General features: G+C 43.3%; 1 protein-coding gene across 1 annotated transcript in view; it reads left to right on the plus strand.

Annotated features, from left to right (window-relative positions):
- The window catches only part of MED11 (mediator complex subunit 11), a 72,082-nt gene extending 49,773 nt beyond the window's left edge, over positions 1–22,309 (plus strand). The window contains exon 4 of the mRNA XM_044305920.1: positions 21,889–22,309. Within this exon, the coding sequence (XP_044161855.1) occupies positions 21,889–22,029 (141 nt within the window). The 3' untranslated portion in view covers positions 22,030–22,309. The remainder of the gene's footprint in view (positions 1–21,888) is intronic.
- The last annotated feature ends 543 nt before the right edge of the window (positions 22,310–22,852 follow it).

The following is a 22,852-nucleotide window of genomic DNA, read 5'->3' on the forward strand; positions in this document are numbered from 1 at the left end:
ATGCCCCTCACGGAATACCTTGGGGTGTCTTCTTTCCGAAATGGGGTCACATGTGGGGTATTTATACTGCCCTGGCTTTTTAGGGGCCCTAAAGCGTGAGAAGAAGTCTGGAATATAAATGTCTAAAAATGTTTACGCATTTGGATTCCGTGAGGGGTATGGTGAGTTCATGTGAGATTTGACATTTGGATCCCAGACTTCTTCTCACGCTTTAGGGCCCCTAAAAAGCCAGGGCAGTATAAATACCCTACATGTGACCCCATTTTGGAAAGAAGACACCCCAAGGTATTCAATGAGGGGCCTGGCGAGTTCATAGAATTTTTATTTATTTTTTGGCATAAGTTAGCGGAAATTGATTTTATTTTTTATTTTTTCTCACAATGTCTCACTTTCCGCTAACTTGGGACAAAAATTTCAATCTTTCATGGACTCAATATGCCCCTCAGCGAATACTTTGGGGTGTCTTCTTTCCAAAATGGGGTCATTTGTGGGGTGTTTGTACTGCCCTGGCATTTGAGGGTCTCCGCAATCATTACATGTATGGCCAGCATTAGGAGTTTCTGCTATTCTCCTTATATTGAGCATACAGGTAATGAGATAATTTTTTTTTTTTTCCGTTCAGCCTCTGGGCTGAAAGAAAAAAATGAACGGCACAGATTTCTTCATTCGCATCGATCAATGTGGATGAAAAAATCTCTGCCCCCCCCCCCCCCCCCCCAAAAAAAGGAGGGGTAAGGCGTCTGCCAGGACATAGGATCTCCGCCCAACATCCATACCCACTTAGCTCGTATGCCCTGGCAAACCCGATTTCTCCATTCACATCAATCGATGTGGATGAATAAATCATTCCCGGGATTTATTTATTTTTTTATACAGTGTTTGCCAAAGCATATGAACACCACCGCCTCCTCAGTTCATAAGCCTCGGCAAACGTATCTTTTACTGCAGAGGAGAAATCTCGCCTTGCAGCGCCGCATACACCGACTTGTGTGTAATCTGACAGCAGCGCAATGCTTCTGTCAGAATGCACATCAGTGCTGCAGCTAGTCGATCGGTTGGTCCACCTGGAAGGTTAAAAGGAAAAAAAAGAAAAAACCAGGCCGCAACGCAATAATTTTATTAACTTTATAATAACTTTTGAACAGAACATATAAACTTTAACTTTTTGAACAGAACGTTAACCTTTTTGCTTACTGGTGATTTTTTTTTATTTTTATTTTTTTACCTTTTTATAGGACAAACCTCTCCTTCCCCATGGGACAATGTGCAAAGCGCCCAAAGATGTGGCGAAGTGCATTATGCACTTTGTCCCAGGTGAAAGGAGAGGTTTGCAGCAGCTCTTTGTGTAAATGGGCCCTGTGTGCCTGTCCTGGTGAGATGTGATCCCTATGCTAGGTGTACCTGTGTGTGGTACTTCCGGAAACACTCCCCTAAGCATAGGGCAGGGTGGTCAGGGCGGTCAGGGCAGTCAGGACAGAAATAGCGGGTGTCACACCTTATTCCACTCCTGCTACAGACACAACATCTTTTTTGGGGTGACGGTTGGGTTGAGGTACCAGCAACGACATTGGGGAAATGTTGCTCGTGTAGACGGCTAACTACACTGGTGGATGGGGCCACGGAACCTCCTGGGTACAGGAGGTTCTCTATGATCTCTTCCTAAAATTTGAAGAAGGATCGTGTTCTCCCAGCCTTACTGTAGAGAACAAAACTATTATACAGAGCCAATTGAATTAAATATACAGACACCTTCTTATACCAGCGTCTGGTGCGGCGGGACACTAAATACGGAGACAACATCTGGTCATTGAAGTTCACCCCTCCCATGTGAAGGGTATAGTCATGGACTGAGAGGGGCTTTTCAATGACACGGGTTGCTCGCTCAATTTGGATTGTCGTGTCTGCGTGAATGGAGGAGAGCATGTAAACGTCACGCTTGTCTCTCCATTTCACCGCAAGCAGTTCTTGGTTACACAAGGCAGCCCTCTCCCCCCTTGCAAGACGGGTGGTAACGAGCCGTTGGGGGAAGCCTGCGCGACTAGTTCGCGCGGTGCCACAGCAGCCAATCTGTTCTAGAAACAAATGCCTGAAGAGGGCCACACTTGTGTAGAAATTGTCCACATAAATATGGTACCCTTTGCCAAATAAGGGTGACACCAAGTCCCAGACTGTCTTCCCACTGCTCCCCAGGTAGTCAGGGCAACCGACCGGCTCCAGGGTCTGATATTTTCCCTTATAGACATGAAATTTGTGGGTATAGCCTGTGGCCCTTTCACAGAGCTTATACAATTTGACCCCATACCGGCCGCGCTTGCTTGGGATGTATTGTTTGAAGCCAAGGCGCCCGGTAAAATGTATTAGGGACTCGTCTACACAGATGTTTTGCTCTGGGGTATACAAATCTGCAAATTTCTGGTTGAAGTGGTCTATGAGGGGCCGAATTTTGTAGAGCCGGTCAAAAGCTGGGTGGCCTCTGGGACGGGAGGTGGTGTTGTCGCTAAAGTGCAGGAAACGCAGGATGGTCTCAAATCGTGTCCTGGACATTGCAGCAGAGAACATGGGCATGTGATGAATTGGGTTCGTGGACCAATATGACCGCAATTCATGCTTTTTAGTTAGACCCATGTTGAGGAGAAGGCCTAGAACATTTTTAATTTCAGAACCTTGGACTGGTTTCCACCGGAAAGACTGGGCATAAGAGCTTCCTGGGTTAGCGGTTATAAATTGTGTGGCATACCGATTTGTTTCTGCCACAACTAAGTCCAAGAGCTCCGCAGTCAAGAACAGCTCAAAAAATCCCAGGGCCGAACCGATCTGAGCTGTCTCAACCCGGACTCCAGACTGGGCGGTGAAAGGGGAAACTGCAGGTGCGGCTGAAGTTGGGGACTGCCAATCGGGGTTTGCCAGCACCTCAGGGATTCTAGGGGGTCTACGGGCCCGTCTTTGCGGTGGTTGCGACGGGGTAACTAATGCACGTGCCACCTTACCAGCTTCAACTGCCCTTCTGGTGCTCGCCACTTCACCATGTTGTACGGCAGTGCTGGTACTAGGTCCAGGATGGACTGCGCTGCTGGTTTATGCCTCACCACGTAATCCGACAGCGCCAGCCCCACTCTGCTGCCCTTTAAGCGGATCCTGCGCAACCTGTGGTCTAGCGACACGGGGCCGGGTACGCCTGGTGCTATCAGGGACCTCAACCTCCTCGTCCGAACCTTGTGTCAGACTGCCACTGCTTTCTACAGGTTCATATTCTGACCCGCTAGATTCATCAGATGAGGGTTCCCATTCCTCATCCGACTGGGTCAGAAGCCTGTAGGCCTCTTCAGAAGAATACCCCCTGTTTGACATTTGTGCAACTAAATTTAGGGGTATTCCCTGAGACTACCCAAGAAAAAAAGCAAGCCTGTCTTACAAATGGGAGGCTAGCGAAGTACCGGAGGCCGCTGCGGTTGATAAAAAAAATATCAAAACTGACTTTTTTTTATCGCCGCAGCGCTTGTGAAGTGAATGTGCAGTGATCAAAAAATTATAATTTTTGGTCACTGTGGCGGGGCGGGCGTGGGTGAACGCACGTGTGGGCGACGGATCAGGCCTGATCGGGCAAACACTGCGTTTTGGGTGGAGGGCGAACTAAGGTGACATTAATACTATTATAGATCTGACTGTGATCAGTTTTGATCACTTACAGATACTATAAAAGTACAAATGCTGATTAGCGATACGCTAATCAGCGAATAAGTGACTGCGGTGCGGTGAGCTGGGCGCTAACCGATCGCTAAACTACCTAACCAAGGGGCCTAAACTATCCTAAAACCTAACAGTCAATAACAGTGAAAAAAAAAAAGTGACAGTTTACACTGAACACTTCTTCCCCCTGTCAATCACTAGTGAAAGGGAAAAAAGGGGTGATCAAGGGGTTAATTGAAGCCTGCTCCTCTGCTGGAACCAACCGACCAAAAGGACCAGCAGAGGAGCAGGGAAGCCATTTAACACATCATATTTACTAATCTGATGTGTTAGATGGCTTCTGATTTGACATTTTAAAAATCGCCAGCCCGCCAGCCACGATCATTGGCTGGCAGGCTGGTGGCAAAATTGTTCTCGTTCATTTGCCGGCCCGCGAGGCGCATGCGCGGGCCGGCTCAGTCCGAAATCTCGCGTCTCGCGAGATGACGCACGGATGCGTCCAGGAGGAATGAATCGACCGCCTCCAGGACGCATCCGTGCGTTAAGCAGTCGGGAGGCGGTTAAGTCCCCCCTTGCCCTCCGGCAGTAGTATAGATATAATCTAATGAAAAGTACATGTGTATGAGGAATTGAAAACATGAGACAATGGGGGCATATTGCTAAGATATGCTACTATTGTCTAATAAATGCAGGTCCCACCGCTGGGACCCGCATCTATATCGAGAACAGAGCCCTGAAAGTGGTGAAGAGCGCACTGCACTTGATCAGCCGCCCTCCAATTATTTCTATGCTGCCGCTGAAAATAGCCGAGCAGTGGCCAGTCATGTGCGGTGCACTCCCATTCACTTCTATGGGGACAGCGCTTGGTGGTGGCCGGACCAGAGTCCCCCAGCCACCACTTTACGGGGCTCTGTTTAGAAGAAAGGTGCGGGTTCCACCACAGGGACCCGCACCTATCAGACAATAGGGACATATCCTAGTAATATGCCCCCCATTGTCTCAGATGAGGGAACTCCTTTAAAAGCAGAGAAATGAAAATGTTAAACTGCAAATTTCTCCAACCTTACAGGAAATTTTAGATTTTTTGAAAATAAAGGTAGAATATATTAACTCAAATTTGCTACTAACATGAAGTACAATGTGTCACAACAAATATCTCTGAATCATTTGGACAAGTAAAAGCATTACAAAGTTTTTACCACAGAAAGTGACACCTCAGATACAGTGGATATAAAAAGTTTACACACCCCTGTTAAAATGTCAGGTTTCTGTGATGTAAAAAAATGCGACAAAGAGAAGTCATTTCCGAACTTTTTTCCACCTTTTAATGTGATCTATGCTGAAACAGCAACACGTTGCCCCAGGCAACAGCAAGCATGGCAAAAGTGTCACAACGCACACCAAAGGCCGTGACACAGGCGCAGTCACACACACACATTGTGCTGATTCCTGGGTTTGCACGCTGCCTCCTACACAGCCCAGCATCTCAATGTGGGGAGTGCCATAGCTCAGCTGACCGTTGAAGCAGCGAGCGGACAGCTTGCTGCTTCACCATCTAAATGAACTGCCCGGGCGCACCACCCGGGACATGTGCCCCACTTGCCCCCCTCCTCGCAACACCCCTACTTTTTCGTAAAGTGTTCAAGCATTGCCGCTGCTGCTTTATTGCAGGGTGGTCATAACCATGGAAACGAGCAGTGTACAATTTGGTGGAAAAATTAATCTAGCCATCAAAGGAAGCAATATGGACGATCACAATATATTGGTAAGTGCCTTGTGTTAACCCCTTCAAGACCCTGCCATTTTTCACCTTCCTGACCCTGGCTATTTTTACATACAGTGGATATAAAAAGTCTACACACCCCTATTAAAATGTCAGATTTCTGTGATGTAAAAAAAAAATTGACATAGATAAATCTTTTAAGAAGTTTTTCCACCTTTTAATGTGACCTATAAACTGTACAACTCAATTGAAAAACAAACTGAAATCTTTTAGGTAGAAAAAATCTAAAAATAAAATAATCAGCCTGGCGCATTTTGATTTGGCAAGATTTGTCCACTCTTTGCAAAAACACTTCAAATCTTTCAGATTGCGAGGACATCTCCTGTGCACAGCCCTCTTCAGATCACCCACAGATTTTCAATCGGATTCAGGTCTGGGCTCTGGCTGGGCCATTCAAAAACTTTAATCTTCTTCTGGTGAAGCCATTCCTTTGTTGATTTGGCTGTATGCTTTGGGTCGTTGTCATGCTGAAAGATGAAGTTCCTCTTCATGTTCAGCTTTCTAGCAGAAGCCTGAAGGTTTGTGCCAATATTGACTGGTATTTGGAACTGCTCATAATTCCCTTTTAGTGTAACTAAGGCCCCAGTTCCAGCTGAAGAAAAACAGCCCCAAAGCATGATGCTGCACCACCATGCCTCACTATGGGTATGGTGTTTTTTGGTGATGTGCAGTGTTGTTTTTGCGCCAAACATATATCTTTTGGAATTATGGCCAAAAAGTTCAACCTTGGTTTCATCAGACCATAACACCTTTTCCCACATGCTTTTGGGAGACTTTTGTGTTTTTGCAAAATGTAGCCTGGCTTGGATGTTTTTCTTCATAAGAAAAGGCTTTCGTCTTGCCACTCTACCCCATAGCCCAGGCATGTGAAGAATACGGAGATTGTTGTCACATGTACCACACAGCCAGTACTTGCCAGATGTTCCTGCAGCTCCTTTAATGTTGCTGTAGGCCTCTTGGTAGCCTCCCAGACCAGTTTTCTTCTCGTCTTTTCATCAATTTTGGAGGGATGTCCAGTTCTTGGTAATGTCACTGTTGTGCCATATTTTCTCCCCTTGATGATGACTGTCTTCACTGTGTTCCATGGTATATCTAATGCCTTGGAAATTATTTTGGTACCCTTCTCCTCACTGATACCTTTTAACAATGAGATCCCTCTGATGCTTTGGAAGCTCCTTTGCTATGGGATGCGACTAAGAAAATTTCAGGACCTTTTGTCTCCGCTGAAAAATCATGTTCTGAGCGGACGCCGAACGGACCCCATTATAGTCTATGGGGTCTTTAGGCTCCGTTACGCTCAGTTAGGTCTCAGTTATCTTCAGAATCCGTCCTTTCCGTTCTCCTGCTTCTCAACGGAGCCGAAGAACAGAAAAGGAGAAATGGTGATGTTAAAGGAGCTTTAGAGAGATAAAAGGGACTCGTCCTATAATAGCATTCAGGAGATGTCACACACTAAAAGGTTAGTTTGGAGCCGTTTCACAGAGAGTAAAAATTAATACATGGATTGCTGGTGACAACAAGGAAATCGCTGGTGTGGTAATTTCTCCTGTTGTAAGTTCAACCCCCAGTTGAAAGTTCTGTCTTTTGGTGGGTTACAACACCATGTCAACACTTTGATCACACGCAAAAGCAAATTTGTGGTTTACCTGATATTGTGCATATGCGGTAGATTTTACAGTGCTGCCTATAATTATTCATACCCCTGGCAAATTTTGACTTAAAGTTACTTTTATTCAACCAGCAAGTAATATTTTGACGGGAAATGACATAGGTGTCTCCCGAAAGATAATAAGACTATGTACAAGAGGCATTTTACATTTGAGCAAAAGGTGTCCAGTCCAAAATTATTTATACCCTTCTCAATAATCAATAGAAAAGCCTTTATTGGCTATTACAGCAATCAAACGCTTCCTATAATTGCAGACCAGCTTTTTGCATGTCTCCACAGGTATTTTTGCCCATTCATCTTTAGCAATGAGCTCCAAATCTTTCAGGTTGGAGGGTCTTCTTGCCATCACCCTGATCTTTAGCTCCCTCCACAGATTCTCAATTGGATTCAAGTCTGGACTCTGGCTGGGCCACTCCAAAACGTTAATGTTGTCTCCTAACCATTTCTTCACCACTTCTGCTGTGTGTTTGGGGTTATTGTCATGCTGAAATGTCCACTGGTGCCCAAGGCCAAGTTTCTCTGCAGACTGCCTGATGTTGTCGTTGAGAATCCTCATGTATTGCTCTTTTTTTCATGGTGCCGTTTACTGTGATTAGGTTCCCTGGTCCATTGGCTGAAAAACATCCCCCAAAGCATTAGGTTCCCACCACCATGTTTGACACTGGAGATAGTGTTCTTTGGGTTGAAGGCTTCTCCTTTTTTACACCAAATGATGGAAACATCATTGTGACCAAACAATTAAATTTTTGTTTCATCTGACCATAATACAGAAGACCAGAAGTCGTCTTCTTTGTCCAGATGAGCTTTTGCAAAGGCCAAGCGAGCTTTTGTGTGCCTTATCTGGAGAAGTGGCGTCCTCCTTGGTCTGCATTGTGCAGTGTCCGTTGCATTGTCTGCCTTGAGACATTGCCACCAGCAGAGCCCAGATTTACCAGGATAGCCTTGGTGGTGATCCTCGGATTCTTTTTCACCTCTCTAACTATCCTCCTGGACAGCACAAAGGTCCCTTTTGGCTTCCGACCACGTCCTGAGATTTTCCACAGTGCGGAACATCTTGTATTTTTTTCTCAAATGTAAATAAAAGCTGAGAAAAGTTTTTTTTTCCCACAATAATGCCTCTTGTACATCATCTTATTATGTTTTGGGAGACACCTATGTCATTTCCCGTCAAAAAATTACTTGAATAAAGTAATTGAATAAAAGTAACTAAGTCAAAATTTGCCAGGGGTATGAATAATTAGGGGCAGCACTGTATATAGGTAAGACTATCATATGCCTACATGAAAGAATTCATGAACACATAAATTCAATTGTTACAGGAAAGGGGTGTCCACGCCTTATTAACCATGTTGAACATGAAGGAAATAGTGATATGTTAAAGTTCGCAGGCATAGAAATTGTACCGAACCACCCACAAGGGGGAGACAGACATAAAGAACTTCTCAGGAGAGAGAGTAAGTGGATTCTGCGCTCATGCGCAATGGGCGTCCTAGAGTTAAATGAAAAAAATCAATATGGGAGTGTTTCTAAAGGATTTCGTATGTCATAATGTCGGGTTTTGTTTTTAAAATTGTGTGTTTTTGTAACACGGTAAGGAATGCTGGTCCCGTTGTGACGTCACCAGCAGGCGCTGTACTCCAGTGCCGTTGGTGACGTCACGCATGTGAGATGAGCGCCGGTATTCAAAAGCTGGAGTAGTGATGCCACCATGTTTGGCCTGAAGAAGCGCTTAGGCGCGAAACGCCCGTTGCCTTATCACCTGTGTCAGCACTGCATGTATGTAAGTCCGCCTCCAGCCATTTTATGTACTCAGCTTTCATGTATCCAGCCATCATGTACTGAGCCATGTGTACACAGCAATGATGTATTCAACAATGATGTACCCAGCTCTGGAGGAAATAAAAAGAAGATTGCACCGATTGGTGAGTGCTGCCTACATATTTTCATTTAGAAGCTGAAAATGGTAGATTGAGATTTCAATTTTATCTCTTGGCATTTTCCCTGCCAAAAGTCAAATGATAAAGAAAGCCCATTTGAATTTTCATTTTAACGTTGTACTGACATTCAGATGAGCAGCATGCAAAATGTTATTTAATTCCTGACTGAACAGACAGTGACTCTGTATGTCCACTAGAGGGTGCTGTGCTTCTCCACATATCCAACAGCTATCACAGGATCAAGTTTACAATTCCAATAGATGGCGCTGTGACAGTAAAATCTTAGTATTGTGCCCTATTTTTGAGGAGTGAATTATACTAGGAGTAAGATTATATCATCAACTCTGCTGCCCTGTTAACCCCCTAGATGCAGTTTTGCATAATCACCTGTAGCATCAATGGGGTTAATCCGCTCTGCCATACTTGAGTGAGGACGTGGTGGATGTTGCTCCAGGAAAAAGCCAAGAAGCTTAAAAAGTCGCAAATTATGGTACACATGTCATGCACCATAATCGGTTACTTTTTTACATCAGTATAATCGCATAATACGATTAGGAAATGTACTCCATTGTGTCTGTGTGACCAAAAATAAGGGTGCATGACTTGCAGAAACGCGGAGCATCCTTGGTATCACTGTGCTGATTGGTGGGAGAGCTCAGACCCCCATGATCAGTATTGATGGCTTACAATAGCGCTCAGCAACCTTTGGCAAGGGGTATAACTATAGGAGGTGTAGAGCCTGAGGGAGTCCAAAGACTCCTGTGCTGCTTAAGAAGACACTGGTATTATATAAAGTACATGCTGGTCAAGTAACTCCACTGGCTGAAGAGAAAGGGTTAGGTAAAAAATTTGGCATGGGGGGGTAGGTGGTGCCGTTTAAATTTTTGCCTCAGGCACTGCAAAGACTATGTGCTTCCCTGCCACTGGCAACAAAGCAATGGCTTAAGGGGGCCCAAGCTGAACTCTTGCACCGGGCCCATGAGCCTTTAGCTATGCCACTGCCTTCTGCACGCCAGCTGCTGTGAAACTAAAACTCCCAGCATGCACACTTACTCAGCTGTTCTTGTAACTCCCATAGATGTGAAAGGTTCTGGGAGCTGTAGTTTCAGAACAGTTGGAGCTCCGGGAGGTTGCTGATGCCCAGCCTACGATATTGATATGTCACTCTCTTCTTCTCCGGCCGGTGCTGCACTGTTACCTGACAGCGTGCAAAGTCAGGTCATAGTGCGCGCACTAGGTCCTGACTCTTTACAGGGTCAGGAAAGTGCAGCGCCGGCCACAGCAAAGAAGACCAGTATCAGAAGCGCTTGCACCTGGTGAGTATCGGAAGCTCCTCCCGGCACCTAATGCATGCTAGTGAGCACTTCCATAATGGAAGTGCTCACTAGTATTCGCTTTATAAGACGCACAGCAATTTTCCCCTCACTTTTGGGGGAAATAAGGAAGTCTTAAAAAGCAAAAAATACGGTAATTCACACAAAAAGAGGTCACCATCTATTAGACTCATAATCTTATCCTATGCATTCGGCACAATACTAAGATTTCACCGTCACAGCGCCATCTATTGGAATTGTAAACTTGATCCTGTGTTAGCTGTTTGAAATGTGGAGAAGCACAGTGACCTCTAGTGGACATACAGAGTCAGTCTGTTCAGTTAGGAATTAAAGGAGTTCTGCAATTTTTTTTAAACTGATTATCTATCCTCTGGATACATCATCAGCATCTGATCGGCGGGGGTCCGACACCCGGAACTCCTGCCGATCAGCTATTTGAGAAGGCAGCGGCCTTCTCGCTGTTTACTGCAGTCCCAGTGACGTCATGACTAGTATCAATGGCCTGGATGGGGCTAAGCTCCATTCAAGTGAACAGAGGCCATTGATACTAGTCGTGACATCACTGGGACTGCGATAAACAGCGATAAGGCCACAGCGCTATTGGTAGCGCCGCTGCCTTCTCAGACAGCTGATCGGCAGGGGTCCCAGGTGTCGGACCCCTGCTGATCAAATGCTGATCTATCCAGAGGATAGATCGTCAGTTTAAAAAAACTGCAGAACCTCTTTAAAAAACATTTTGCATGCTGCACCACGCCCACTGCTGCTCATTTAAATGAATCTGAATGTTAATAACATACTAGAGAAATAAGGACCCTTAAAACACAATACTTTAATTTAGATAAGAGTATCCCAAACCTAAATAAAGGCTGACTACAGTACACACAAGATAGAAATAGAAACAGATATCAAAAATAAACAAAACCACTCTCGCAGAAAACACTAGGGGAATGTACTCAGCGACCGAGGTAGGGGGAGTAACCGGTAAACCAGGGAGGGGGGAACTGTCCCTACAGAAAACCCTGGTCTACCCTCAGCCCGGGGACAACTCCTGATGGTGGAGTTTTCCCGTCCTTGTACCTGTCCTGATATGCCCTTTAATTTCCCTGTGTGGTGGGACCTAATACCGGTTCACCCCTATCTGAATGTTAGTACAACGTTAAAATGAAAATTCAAATGGACTTTTTTTCATTTGACTTTTGGCAGGTGTGACGAAATACCGCACCTCGCGGCCCCGCCTGACATCGAGCTCACGAGATACGGTTTAGTCATTGGTTTTCAAGACCAGACGTGACGTTACACCCTCCTTGGGAGCACGTAAGGTCAGCTTGATGCAGTTTATACAGACGCCTCCTTTCCACTAGGGCACAGAGAGGCAGGGGGGTGAGAGACGGTGGTCCACGCGGCCTCCGGTGTGTAACTCCACACTCGCTCACAACCCTGACAAGCTGAGAGAGCCTTTTCACTGCCCCAGTGAAACAGAGCTTTCTCAGCCTAGTAGACTGCCACCAGTTCCTCGTTTGATATAAGCCCAGTCTGCTATCGGGATTATATAGGGTGAGAAACCAGTGATGTCAGCAGTTTGTCCACGGTCCCTCCAAACACATTTCTCAATATGACCCCTTCAGAGAAAGACACTGGCCTCTGGCCTGCATGGTCCTTTTAACCTGTAGTCCGTCACGCCCCTTCCTTCATCTGGGAGGAGTCCACCCTCCCTTTCTTGTCCTGGTAGCCAAAGACCCACAACATCCATTATGGCCCATAGCTCTAGACGTGAAGGTCACACAGAGATGGTTCTGGGACCCGCCTGGGTCCTGACTACAGGTGGAGATCAAACCTGGAACCTGGTGCTGTTATTAGGTTCCTACTGGGATATCTCTGTATCTCCCCTTCCCAGCACCTTACCCCCCCCCCCCAACTATTACCAGGGGCAAGTCCATCTTGGCCCCAGGGTTGCAGATATACAGACGTGGACAAAATTGTTGGTACCCTTTGGTCAATGAAAGAAAAAGTCACAATGGTCACAGAAATAACTTTAATCTGACAAAAGTAATAATAAATTAAAATTCTATAAATGTTAACCAATGAAAGTCAGACATTGTTTTTCAACCATGCTTCAACAGAATTATGTAAAAAAATAAACTCATGAAACAGGCATGGACAAAAATGATGGTACCCCTAGAAAACACAGAACATAATGTGACCAAAGGGACATGTTAATTCAAGGTGTGTCCACTAATTAGCATCACAGGTGTCTACAACCTTGTAATCAGCCATTGGGCCTATATATATGGCTCCAGGTAATCACTGTGTTGTTTGGTGATATGGTGTGTACCACACTCGACATGGACCAGAGGAAGCAAAGGAAAGAGCTGTCTCAAGAGATCAGAAAGAAAATTATAGACAAGCATGTTAAAGGTAAAGGCTATAAGACCATCTCCAAGCAACTAGATGTTCCTGTGAGTACAGTTGCACATATTATTCATAAGTTTAAGATCCATGGGACTGTAGCCAACCTCCCTGGACGTGGCCGCAGGAGGAAAATTGATGACAAATCTAAGAGACGGATAATCCGAATGGTAACAAAAGAGCCTAGAAAGACTTCTAAAGAGATTCAAGGTGAACTTCATGCTCAAGGAACATCAGTGTCAGATCGCACCATCCGTCGTTGTTTGAGCCAAAGTGGACTACATGGGAGACGACCAAGGAGGACACCATTGTTGAAAACGAATCATAAAAAAGCAAGACTGGAATATGCCAAACTACATGTTGACAAGCCACAAAGCTTCTGGGAGAATGTCCTGTGGACAGATGAGACAAAAATCGAAGTTTTTGCCAAGGCACATCAGCTGTATGTTCACAGACGAAAAAATGAAGCATATCAAGAAAAGAACACTGTCCCTACTGTGAAACATGGAGGAGGCTCTGTTATGTTCTGGGGCTGCTTTGCTGCGTCTGGCACAGGGTGTCTTGAATCTGTGCAGGGTACAATGAAATCTCAAGACTATCAAGGAATTCTAGAGAGAAATGTACTAGCCAGTGTCAGAAAGCTTGGTCTCAGTCGCAGGTCATGGGTCTTGCAACAGGACAATGACCCAAAACACACCGCTAAAAACACCCAAGAATGGCTAAGAGGAAAAAATTGGACTATTCTAAAGTGGCCTTCTATGAGCCCTGACCTCAATCCTATTGAGCATCTTTGGAAGGAGCTGAAACATGCAGTCTGGAAAAGGCACCCTTCAAACCGGACACAACTGGAGCAGTTTGCTCATGAGGAGTGGGCCAAAATACCTGCTGAGAGGTGCAGATGTCTCATTGACAGTTACAGGAAGCGTTTGATTGCAGTGATTGCCTCAAAAGGTTGCGCAACAAAATATTAAGTTAGGGGTACCATCATTTTTGTCCATGCCTGTTTCATGAGTTTATTTTTTTACATAATTCTGTTGAAGCATGGTTGAAAAACAATGTCTGACTTTCATTGGTTAACATTTATAGAATTTTAATTTATTATTACTTTTGTCAGATTAAAGTTATTTCTGTGACCATTGTGACTTTTTCTTTCATTGACCAAAGGGTACCAACAATTTTGTCCACGTCTGTATAACTGGTTTATGCCTGTGATGGGCGGGCAATTCATAATTCCTTATAAATCCCCAGTTCCATGATGTCTGATGGATTTGAGTGATCTGGGTAATAGCTGAGACCCCTTACAGGTTTTTTTTTCCCTGTAGGATGAGTTGGCCTCCGTGCTGGCTGAGTGAGGTGTGAATTGTACGCCTGTGGCCTGCTTGAAGCCAGGACCCCTTTAGAGTTCACTCCCTTTGTTATCTCACAGCAAATGGCTGGCATTAGATCATAATTCCACATTCCTCACAACAGGGAAAATGCCTGCAAGAGATTAAATTGAAATCTCAATCTACCATTTTCAGATTCTACATGGTGTTTTCATTTCATTTATGATTTTGATATGAAAAACCCGCTATAGGAAGAGGAGAATTAATTGACAAAGTGGAAATTTACAAAAACCTACACAGACAACCTATGAGGGCCACATATATTGATTAAATCACAACCTATAACACCACTTTGTGCATACCCAGATCACCTAAAAAAAAAGCGACCATCTGTAAGCAAAAAATATATTATTTTATTAGAACAACACAATAAAACACATATAATGGAGTCTTACATCATTGGATGGAGTAAAACGGTTATAAGAGAGGGACGCAGGGGGGAGGGGGACTGATAAATGTGATACATATAGGGGAAGCAGCAAATGTAATTAAATAAATACACATATGTAAATGCTACCCTAAGTTAGTAACTAACAATTAAGGAAATAGATACTACAGCAGGTTTCCACACACAGGCAAAGAACCTAGTAAAGTACATAGCAATAGTGCCTCGGGTAGACCAGGAACCACATATAGTAGCTCATTCAAATGTGAACAAATGTATTAACGTTCACATCACCCATCCAGTGTCCCAAACTTATCCGACGCGTTTCGCCTCGCCGGATGGCGGTCAGGGGCAGTCCTGTGTCCCTCTTTTATACCTGTTTTACTCCATCCAATGATGTAAGACTCCATTATATGTGTTTTATTGTGGTGTTCTAAAAAAGTATATATTTTTTGCTTACATATGGTCAGCAATTACAGTTTGGGACAGTATGTGTCTTTCATGGCCTGTTGGATCTGTCGTTTGCAGTGGTAGCAATGAGTTCCGGTGCTATTGACATCTCCATGGCTGTGCCAGTCTGGTTCTTATCTCCTTTCTCTACGTGCTCTTTAATGGATATCTTCCTGTCCCTAAGAGAAACAGGACAGAGCATTGATTCTACTTCACATTCCTACTTTCTTATGTGTTATGCATTGCCATGCTGTCTTACAAATAATGTGCCTGGGCGAAAGAAGCCACACAGTGGATGGGTTTGTCACTGGATGTCTCCCAGCCAACTGCTGGGCGACATGGTCTGCGACAATGGAGTATAACTTGTGTGTCCTGTATGGCACAGATAATTAATTTGGTGGTGCAACGCTTTTTAAAAACATATTATGGCTTGTAGAATGCGTTTACCATGTCCAGGAGAGTGTCTGTGCATTTCAGTTAGGCCTCATGCACACGACCGTTGTGTGCATCCGTGGCCGTTGTGCCGTTTTCCGTTTTTTCTCGCGGACCCATTGACTTTCAATGGGTCCGTGGAAAAATCTGAAAATGCGCCGTTTTGCAGCCGAGGCCGTGATCCGTGTTTCCTGTCCGTCAAAAAAATATGACCTGTCCTATGACCTGTTCACGGACTCATTCAAGTCAATGGGTCCGTGAAAGAACGCGGATGCACACAAGATTGGCATCCGTGTCAGTGATCCGTGGCCGTAGGTTGCTTTCATACAGACGGATCCGAAGATCCGTCTGCATAAAAGCTTTTTCAGAGGTGAGTTTTCACTTCGTGAAAACTCAGATCCGACAGTATATTCTAACACAGAGGCGTTCCCATGGTGATGGGGACGCTTCAGGTTAGAATATACTGGAAAACTGTGTACATGACTGCCCCCTGCTGCCTGGCAGGTGCTGCCAGGCAGCAGGGGGCAGACCCCCCCCCCCCCCTGTTTTTAACTCATTGGTGGCCAGTGCGTGTTAGAATATACTGTCGGATCTGAGTTTCACGATGTAGCTCATATCCGACAGTATATTCTAACATAGAGGCGTTCCCATGGTGATGGGGACGCTTCAAGTTAAAATGTTCGGGTGTCCGCCTGGCCGTGCGGAGGCAAGCGGATCCGTCCAGACTTGCAATGTAAGTCAATGGGGACGGATCCGTTTGAAGATGACACACTGTGGCTCAATTTTCAAACGGATCCGTCCCCCATTGACTTTCAATGTAAAGTCTGGACGGATCCGTCTGAGGCTATTTTCACACTTAGAAATGTTTTAACAATATAATGCAGAAGGATCCGCTCTGAACGGAGCCACCGTCTGCATTATATGAACGCAAGTGTGAAAGTAAAGGGACTCCTGACTTTACATTGAAAGTCAATGGGGACAGATCCGTTTGCAATTGCACCATATTGTGTCAACGTCAAACGGATCCGTCCCCATTGACTTGCATTGTAATTCAGGACGGATCCGTTTGGCTCCGCACGGCCAGGCGGACACCAAAACAACTTTTTTTTTTCATGTCCGTGGATCCTCCAAAAATCAAGGAAGACCCACGGACGAAAAAACGGTCACGGATCACGGACCTACGAACCCCGTTTTTGCGGACCGTGAAAAAAAACTGTTGTGTGCATGAGGCCTTATTGTGTGGCTAAAAATGCCCTCCTGGACTTGCGGCTCCAGAATGGACTGCCTTTTTACTGCTTCATCTGCAACATTCCAACCCGCTGGCAATCCACCATGCATATTCTGGACTACTAGATCACCGCAGCAGGGAGCATGTGTTATTTTTGAGCTCAGGCAGTGGCAGCTCATCAAAGACACATATCGTGTACTCGGGGCCTTCGATGAGGCCACCAGATTTGTGACTGTCATCCCACTGATATTTGTGTTGGAGCAAGCAATCACACTGATGCAAGAAGGGATGCTTTCACATCTTGATCACCTGTTGGGGTCCTGCGCGGATAATGTTGTATGCATGAGGAAGTGGAGGAGAATGAGGAGCTATGACTTGAGGAGGCTGACACTCATTATGGCAGAAACGAAGATGATGATGATAGTGTTTTCTATGACCTACCATCAGAGTTTGGGGAAGAGACTGAAACAATATTGTTGTTTGACAAGATATGTTATGTACCCGTCTTGCTGCAGTTTTCACTGAGCCAACGCCTGCCTGCATTTGTCTGATCAGAAGGCCATTCTCTACCCTCTGTTGAGTCACCACTTCTGCCACTGCAACAAGTAGCAGAAGCACCAGTTTGTTGAACATTGTGGAACAATTTTTTCAACCATCGCATCAACCTGACGCACATCAGCAAATTGATACATGTCACCTGAACAACCAGGTTCAGTGGTACCTGAACTGTGCTCTTTCTCTAGCACATACATCAGTCAAGACAGTCTAGCCTCCAGTATACCCTTAGAGAGGGTACTCAGTGTGGCAGGTGGTATTGTCACACCGAAGGTGATAAAATTGTCCTCTATAAGTGTGGACAAAATTAAAGTTGTGTAAATTAATCATGCATGGATCAGTGAAGATTTTCACACGCCTCTGGCAAATGCTAATGAATAGATAAGCCATTTAGGCTGTGGCTATTTATCACCAGCACAATGATGCCACTGTTACTGTCTGCCTGTCCATCATGTCCCATACTGCTGTAGCTACTACTGCCCCGGCTGCCAATACTACTACTCCTACACACCAATACATATTTAAACTTTAGAGGGGAAAAAAATGTTTTTATTTTTTTTACATCACCACATTCTGACATTCTGTCATTTTTTTGCGAGACAATCTTTAGTTTTTATTAATACCATTTTGGAGTGTGTGACTTTTTGATCACATTTTATTAAATTTTTTGGGGTAAGAGAAGGAATAAAAAAATGGCATATTGACCATTTTGACCCTTTTTTCCATTACGCCATTCGCCATATTGGAAAAATATTTTAATATTTTAATAGTATGGGCGTTTTCAGTCAAGGTGATACCTATGATGTTTATATTTATTGTTATTTAGGTATTTTTATTATACAGAAAGAGGGGTGATTTAACCCCTTCAGGATCCTGACATTTTTCACCCTAAGGACCAGGCCGTTTTTTAAAAACTTGACATGTCACTTTATGTGGTAATAACTTTGAAATGCTTTCATTTATGCAAGCCATTCTGAGATTGTTTTCTCGTGACACATTGTACTTCATGATAGCGGTAAATTTCAGTCAATATTTTTCATTTTTATTTAAAAAATAAAATTAAAAATGTACAAAAATATTGGAAATATTTGCAACTTTTAAAATTTATATTTCTCTGCTTTTAAAACAGATAGTGATACCTTATATAATAGTTATTACTTTACATTTCCTATATGTCTACTTTGGATCATTTTTTGAATGCCATTTAATTTTGGGGGGACGTTAAAAGTTTAGAAGCAATTCTTGAAATTTTTCTGAAAATTTCCAAAACCCACTTTTTAACGACCAGTTCAGGTCTGAAGTCACTTTGTGGGGCTTACATAATAGAAACACCCCATAAATGACCCCATTTTAGAAACTACACCCCTCAAGGTATTCCAAACTTATTTTACTAACTTTGTTAATCCTTTAGGTGTTCCACAAGAATTAGATAAAAATGTAGATGAAATTTCAGAATATCACTTTTTTGGCAGATTTTTCTATTTTAATCCATTTTTTTTCCACAAGCAAAGCAAGGGTTGAGCAAACAGTCCAACAAAACTCAATATTTATTACCCTGATTCTGACATTTACAGGAGCACCCCATTTGTAATCGTAAACTGCTGTACAGGCACACAGCATGGCACAGAAGGAAAAGGGCGCCATGTGGTTTTTGGAGGGCAGATTTCACTGGGATAATTTTAAGTTGCCATGTCACATTTGAAAACCCCCTGAGGCACCCCTAGAGTAGAAACTCCAAAAAAGTGACCCGATTTTGGAAACTACGGGATAAGGTAGCAGTTTTGTTAGTAGTATTTTATGGTACATATGATTTTTGGTTTCTCTATATTACACTTTTTGTGAGGCAAGGTAACAAAAAATAGCTGTTTTGGCACCGTTTTTATTTTTTGTTATTTACAGTGTTCATCTGACAGGTTAGATCATGTGCTATTTTTATAGAGCAGGTTGTTACAGATGCGACAATACCAAATATGTCTTTTGTTGTTTGGTTTTCAAAAATGCTTTATTATGTAAAACAAAAAAAACAAAAATAAAAATCTCCATATTCTGAAAGCCATAGTTTCTTTTTTTGGGGGGGAGGGGGGCGATGGTCTTCGGTAGGTCTTATTTTTTTCTGGGATGAGATGACTGGTACTATTTTAGGGTGCAAATTACTTTTTGATCGCTTGGTATTACTTTTTGTCATGTAATGTGACAACCTTTTTTTTTTTTTTTTTTTTTTTTTACTTTAAGGCTGTTTTTTGGAAACTTTTTTACGGTGTCCACCTGAGGGGTTAGTTCATGTGATATTTTTATACAGAAGGTTGTTACAGACTCGGCAATACCTAATATGTGTACTTTTTTTATTTAAGTTTTACACAATAAAAGCAGTTTTTTAAACAAAAAAAATCATGTTTTAGTGTCTCCATATTCTGAGAGCCATAGTTTTTTTTTATTTTTTGGGCGATTCTTAGGTAGGGTCTCATTTTTTGTGGAATGAGATGATTGTTTGGTACCATTTTGGGGCTAATATGACTTTTTTTTATCACTTGGTATTACACCTTTTGTGATGTAAGGTGACAAAAAGCTTTTCTGCGACTTTTATTTTTTTTATACAGTGTTCACCTGAGGGGTTAGATCATGTGATATTTTTATACAGCAGGTTGTTACGGATGCGGCAATACCTAATATGTATACTTTGTTATTTAAGCTTTTAACAATAAAAGTATTTTGTCTCAATATTCTGAGAGACATTGTTTTTTATTTTTTGGGCTGTTGTCTTTAGGTAGGGTCTCCGTTTTTGCAGGATGAGATGACGGTTTGATTGGTTCTATTTTGTGGAGTGTATGACTTTTTGATCGCTTGGTATTAGGGTTGCACCGGGTATCGAATTATCTATACCCCCAATCGATACATTTGTACAGGTATCTATTTGATACCGAGATTTGACATTTACCGATACTAGGCTGCGCTACTGCACAGCCTAATATCGGAGAACATGGTGCGCTGCTCTCAGCGCGTGCCATGTTCTCAGCAGTACAGTGAAGGAGTCTCTCCCTTCCCCCTTCCGCTGCTGCCAATAAGAGGAGAGACGGGAGGAGGAGGGGAGGGGCTGTAGCCACTACACCACCAATGATGATAACCCATTAATACAAATATAGGTGGCGGGTGCCGGCAGCAGAATCACATAGCCGGCACCCGACTTCTATGACAGGGAGCTGCACACCTGAGCCGCTGATCTCAGAACCCTGTCATAGAGGTCAGGTGCCGGCTATGTGATTCTGCCACCGGCACCCGCCTCCTGTATTTGTATTAAAAGGTTACTTATCTTCATTGGGGGTGCAGTGCGCCACCCCCAACCACCCCAGTATTATAATCATCGATGGCTATGGCCACAGGGTCCCCTCTATTCATTGGTGGTGCAGTGGCAGTTGTGATCGGAGCTCCAGCAGTGTAATCCTGGGACTCTAATCTGTTACCATGGCACCCATGATGCTACTGAAGCCCTGGCTGCAATGGCAAGCTCCCTGCTGCTGTGTGCACAAAGCACAGGGCAGTAGGGAGAGTGTGAAGTCCCAGTCACCCTAATAGAGCTCTATTAGGATGAATAGGACAAGGGATGGAAAGATCCCAGGTTCTAGCCCCTAAGGGGGCTATAGTTAATTAAGTTATTAAATAAAAAGTAAAAAAAACACCCATAAATATTAAGTTTGAATCACCCCCCTTTACCAATTTTACATATAAAATATACAGTATAAACAATAAATAAACATATTGCCACGCCCAAAAAAGTGCGAACTGTTAAAATATAAAAAAAAAAATCTATGCACAATTTTTTAGTCACCTTGTCCCCCCAAAAAATAGGATCGGACTGTTCGATTATGGGCCTGATGTTCCATAAAATTCGGAATGCACGTGGCTTTTTTGGTGGTTTAATTTTTTTCGCCTGGTATCGAATTGTATTGAGTATCGCAATACTTTTTTATGGTATCTAAATCGAATCAAAATTTTGGTATCATGGCAACCCTACTTGTTGTTACACTTTTTGTGATGTAAAGTGACAAAAATGGCTTTTTTGACACTTTGTTTTATGTAGGGGCTAATTTTTTGCTGGATGAGGTGATGGTTTGATTGGTACTATTTTGGGGGGTATATGCCTTTTTGATCGCTTGGTGTTCTTTTTTGTGATGATTTTGAAGCTCCTATAGGAGACTACAAAATCTATCTTTTAATTTTGAACAATGTATTTTTAAACTGCACTTATTATTGAAAATTGCTCATTTCTTATGTTGTCAATGTAAGAATTGCACTTTGAATGTTTTCAGCCTCTTCAGCGAGGCTGAGCCCAATTAAATCAATTACTGGCATCTGCATTGGCCGAAGAAGACGCCGGTAATGCTCCCGGAAGCGCGAGCTTCTGTTTTTTGCGCATTTAGATGCCGTGATCTCACTTGATCACGGCATCTAAAGCCTGTAATTAGCCACAGGTCTCTGCTGTTTGAAACAGCAAAGACCTGCCGGCCTTGACACCTGCTGCACGTGTGAGCGGGCGCCATGTTTCTGCTGGTAGCGAAGGGGTTAAAGTGTATTTGAGTAGTAAACACAAGTAAGAATTGCCTTTTTTTCCATACTTTTTGACACTTGATATTCCCTCACAGGTAGCCACTGGACAGCCCCATGAAGGTTCAAGTTACAGTGCACGCAAGGATGGAACAATGGCACTAAACAGAATTGACTATGCTCGAGTGAAGCTAGCTGAGTTGTGTAGAACGTGTGAACAAATTCTTGAGCAGTCCTGACCTTCATTAAGAAATCAAATACAATATTAATAAATGTATTTCTAACTGCATTAGAAAGATATGAAACAAATGGCAGGATTCATAGTCTCTGCCGATGGCTTACAGTAAATCTAAGATCAGTGGTTGCATATAATGTAAGCAATACAAAAATGTTTGAGGCAAAGGAAAATACTTTTTATTTTTACTATTTTGATTCTATGAATTTCACCTCAGTTTTTTTAGTTTTGGCTACAGGCATTGTTTTTTTTATTTTTAATCTGAAGACGTGCAAGTTACAAATTGCTTGATTTAGTTATCTACCTATACAAACCTTCAGGGTTACGTTTTGTTAATAAAATGTATTGATAATGTATCAAAGATTGCATGTCCGATAAACATAATAAATTTCTACAAGTTCATTACAATCACTTACGTATTGGCTATTTAGGTATCCTACTGTTGTTGCATTGTCGGAGAATACCTTTACATAATGACATCGGATTATTTGTTTCAGGCTCAGAAATGATTTAAAAAAACTGCCAATAACTGCGGTTTGAAGAGTATAGTGACATCTGAGGACTCCAGGTTCCTTGAACCATATTGTGTAGAGTATGGCCCCCCTGCTCTTTCTGCTTTCATCGGTGGTCACTTTAATTTGATTCTGTGGCCGGTCCTGGACTCCTGTCTGCAAATGCTTTTTTAGCATCCACCAGATGAGTGACCTTTTTACTTGATCTGGAATTTTTACCTTCTTTTCCAAGGAACTTTGCTTATTGTCCCAAGATGAGAGAAGGTAGGACTTTAATATTCTCATTCGACCCTGAGCCTAATTCACTAAGGTTAT

This window comes from Bufo gargarizans, chromosome 1 (genome assembly GCF_014858855.1).
Source record: "Bufo gargarizans isolate SCDJY-AF-19 chromosome 1, ASM1485885v1, whole genome shotgun sequence".
In the NCBI taxonomy this organism is placed as follows: Eukaryota; Metazoa; Chordata; class Amphibia; order Anura; family Bufonidae; genus Bufo; species Bufo gargarizans.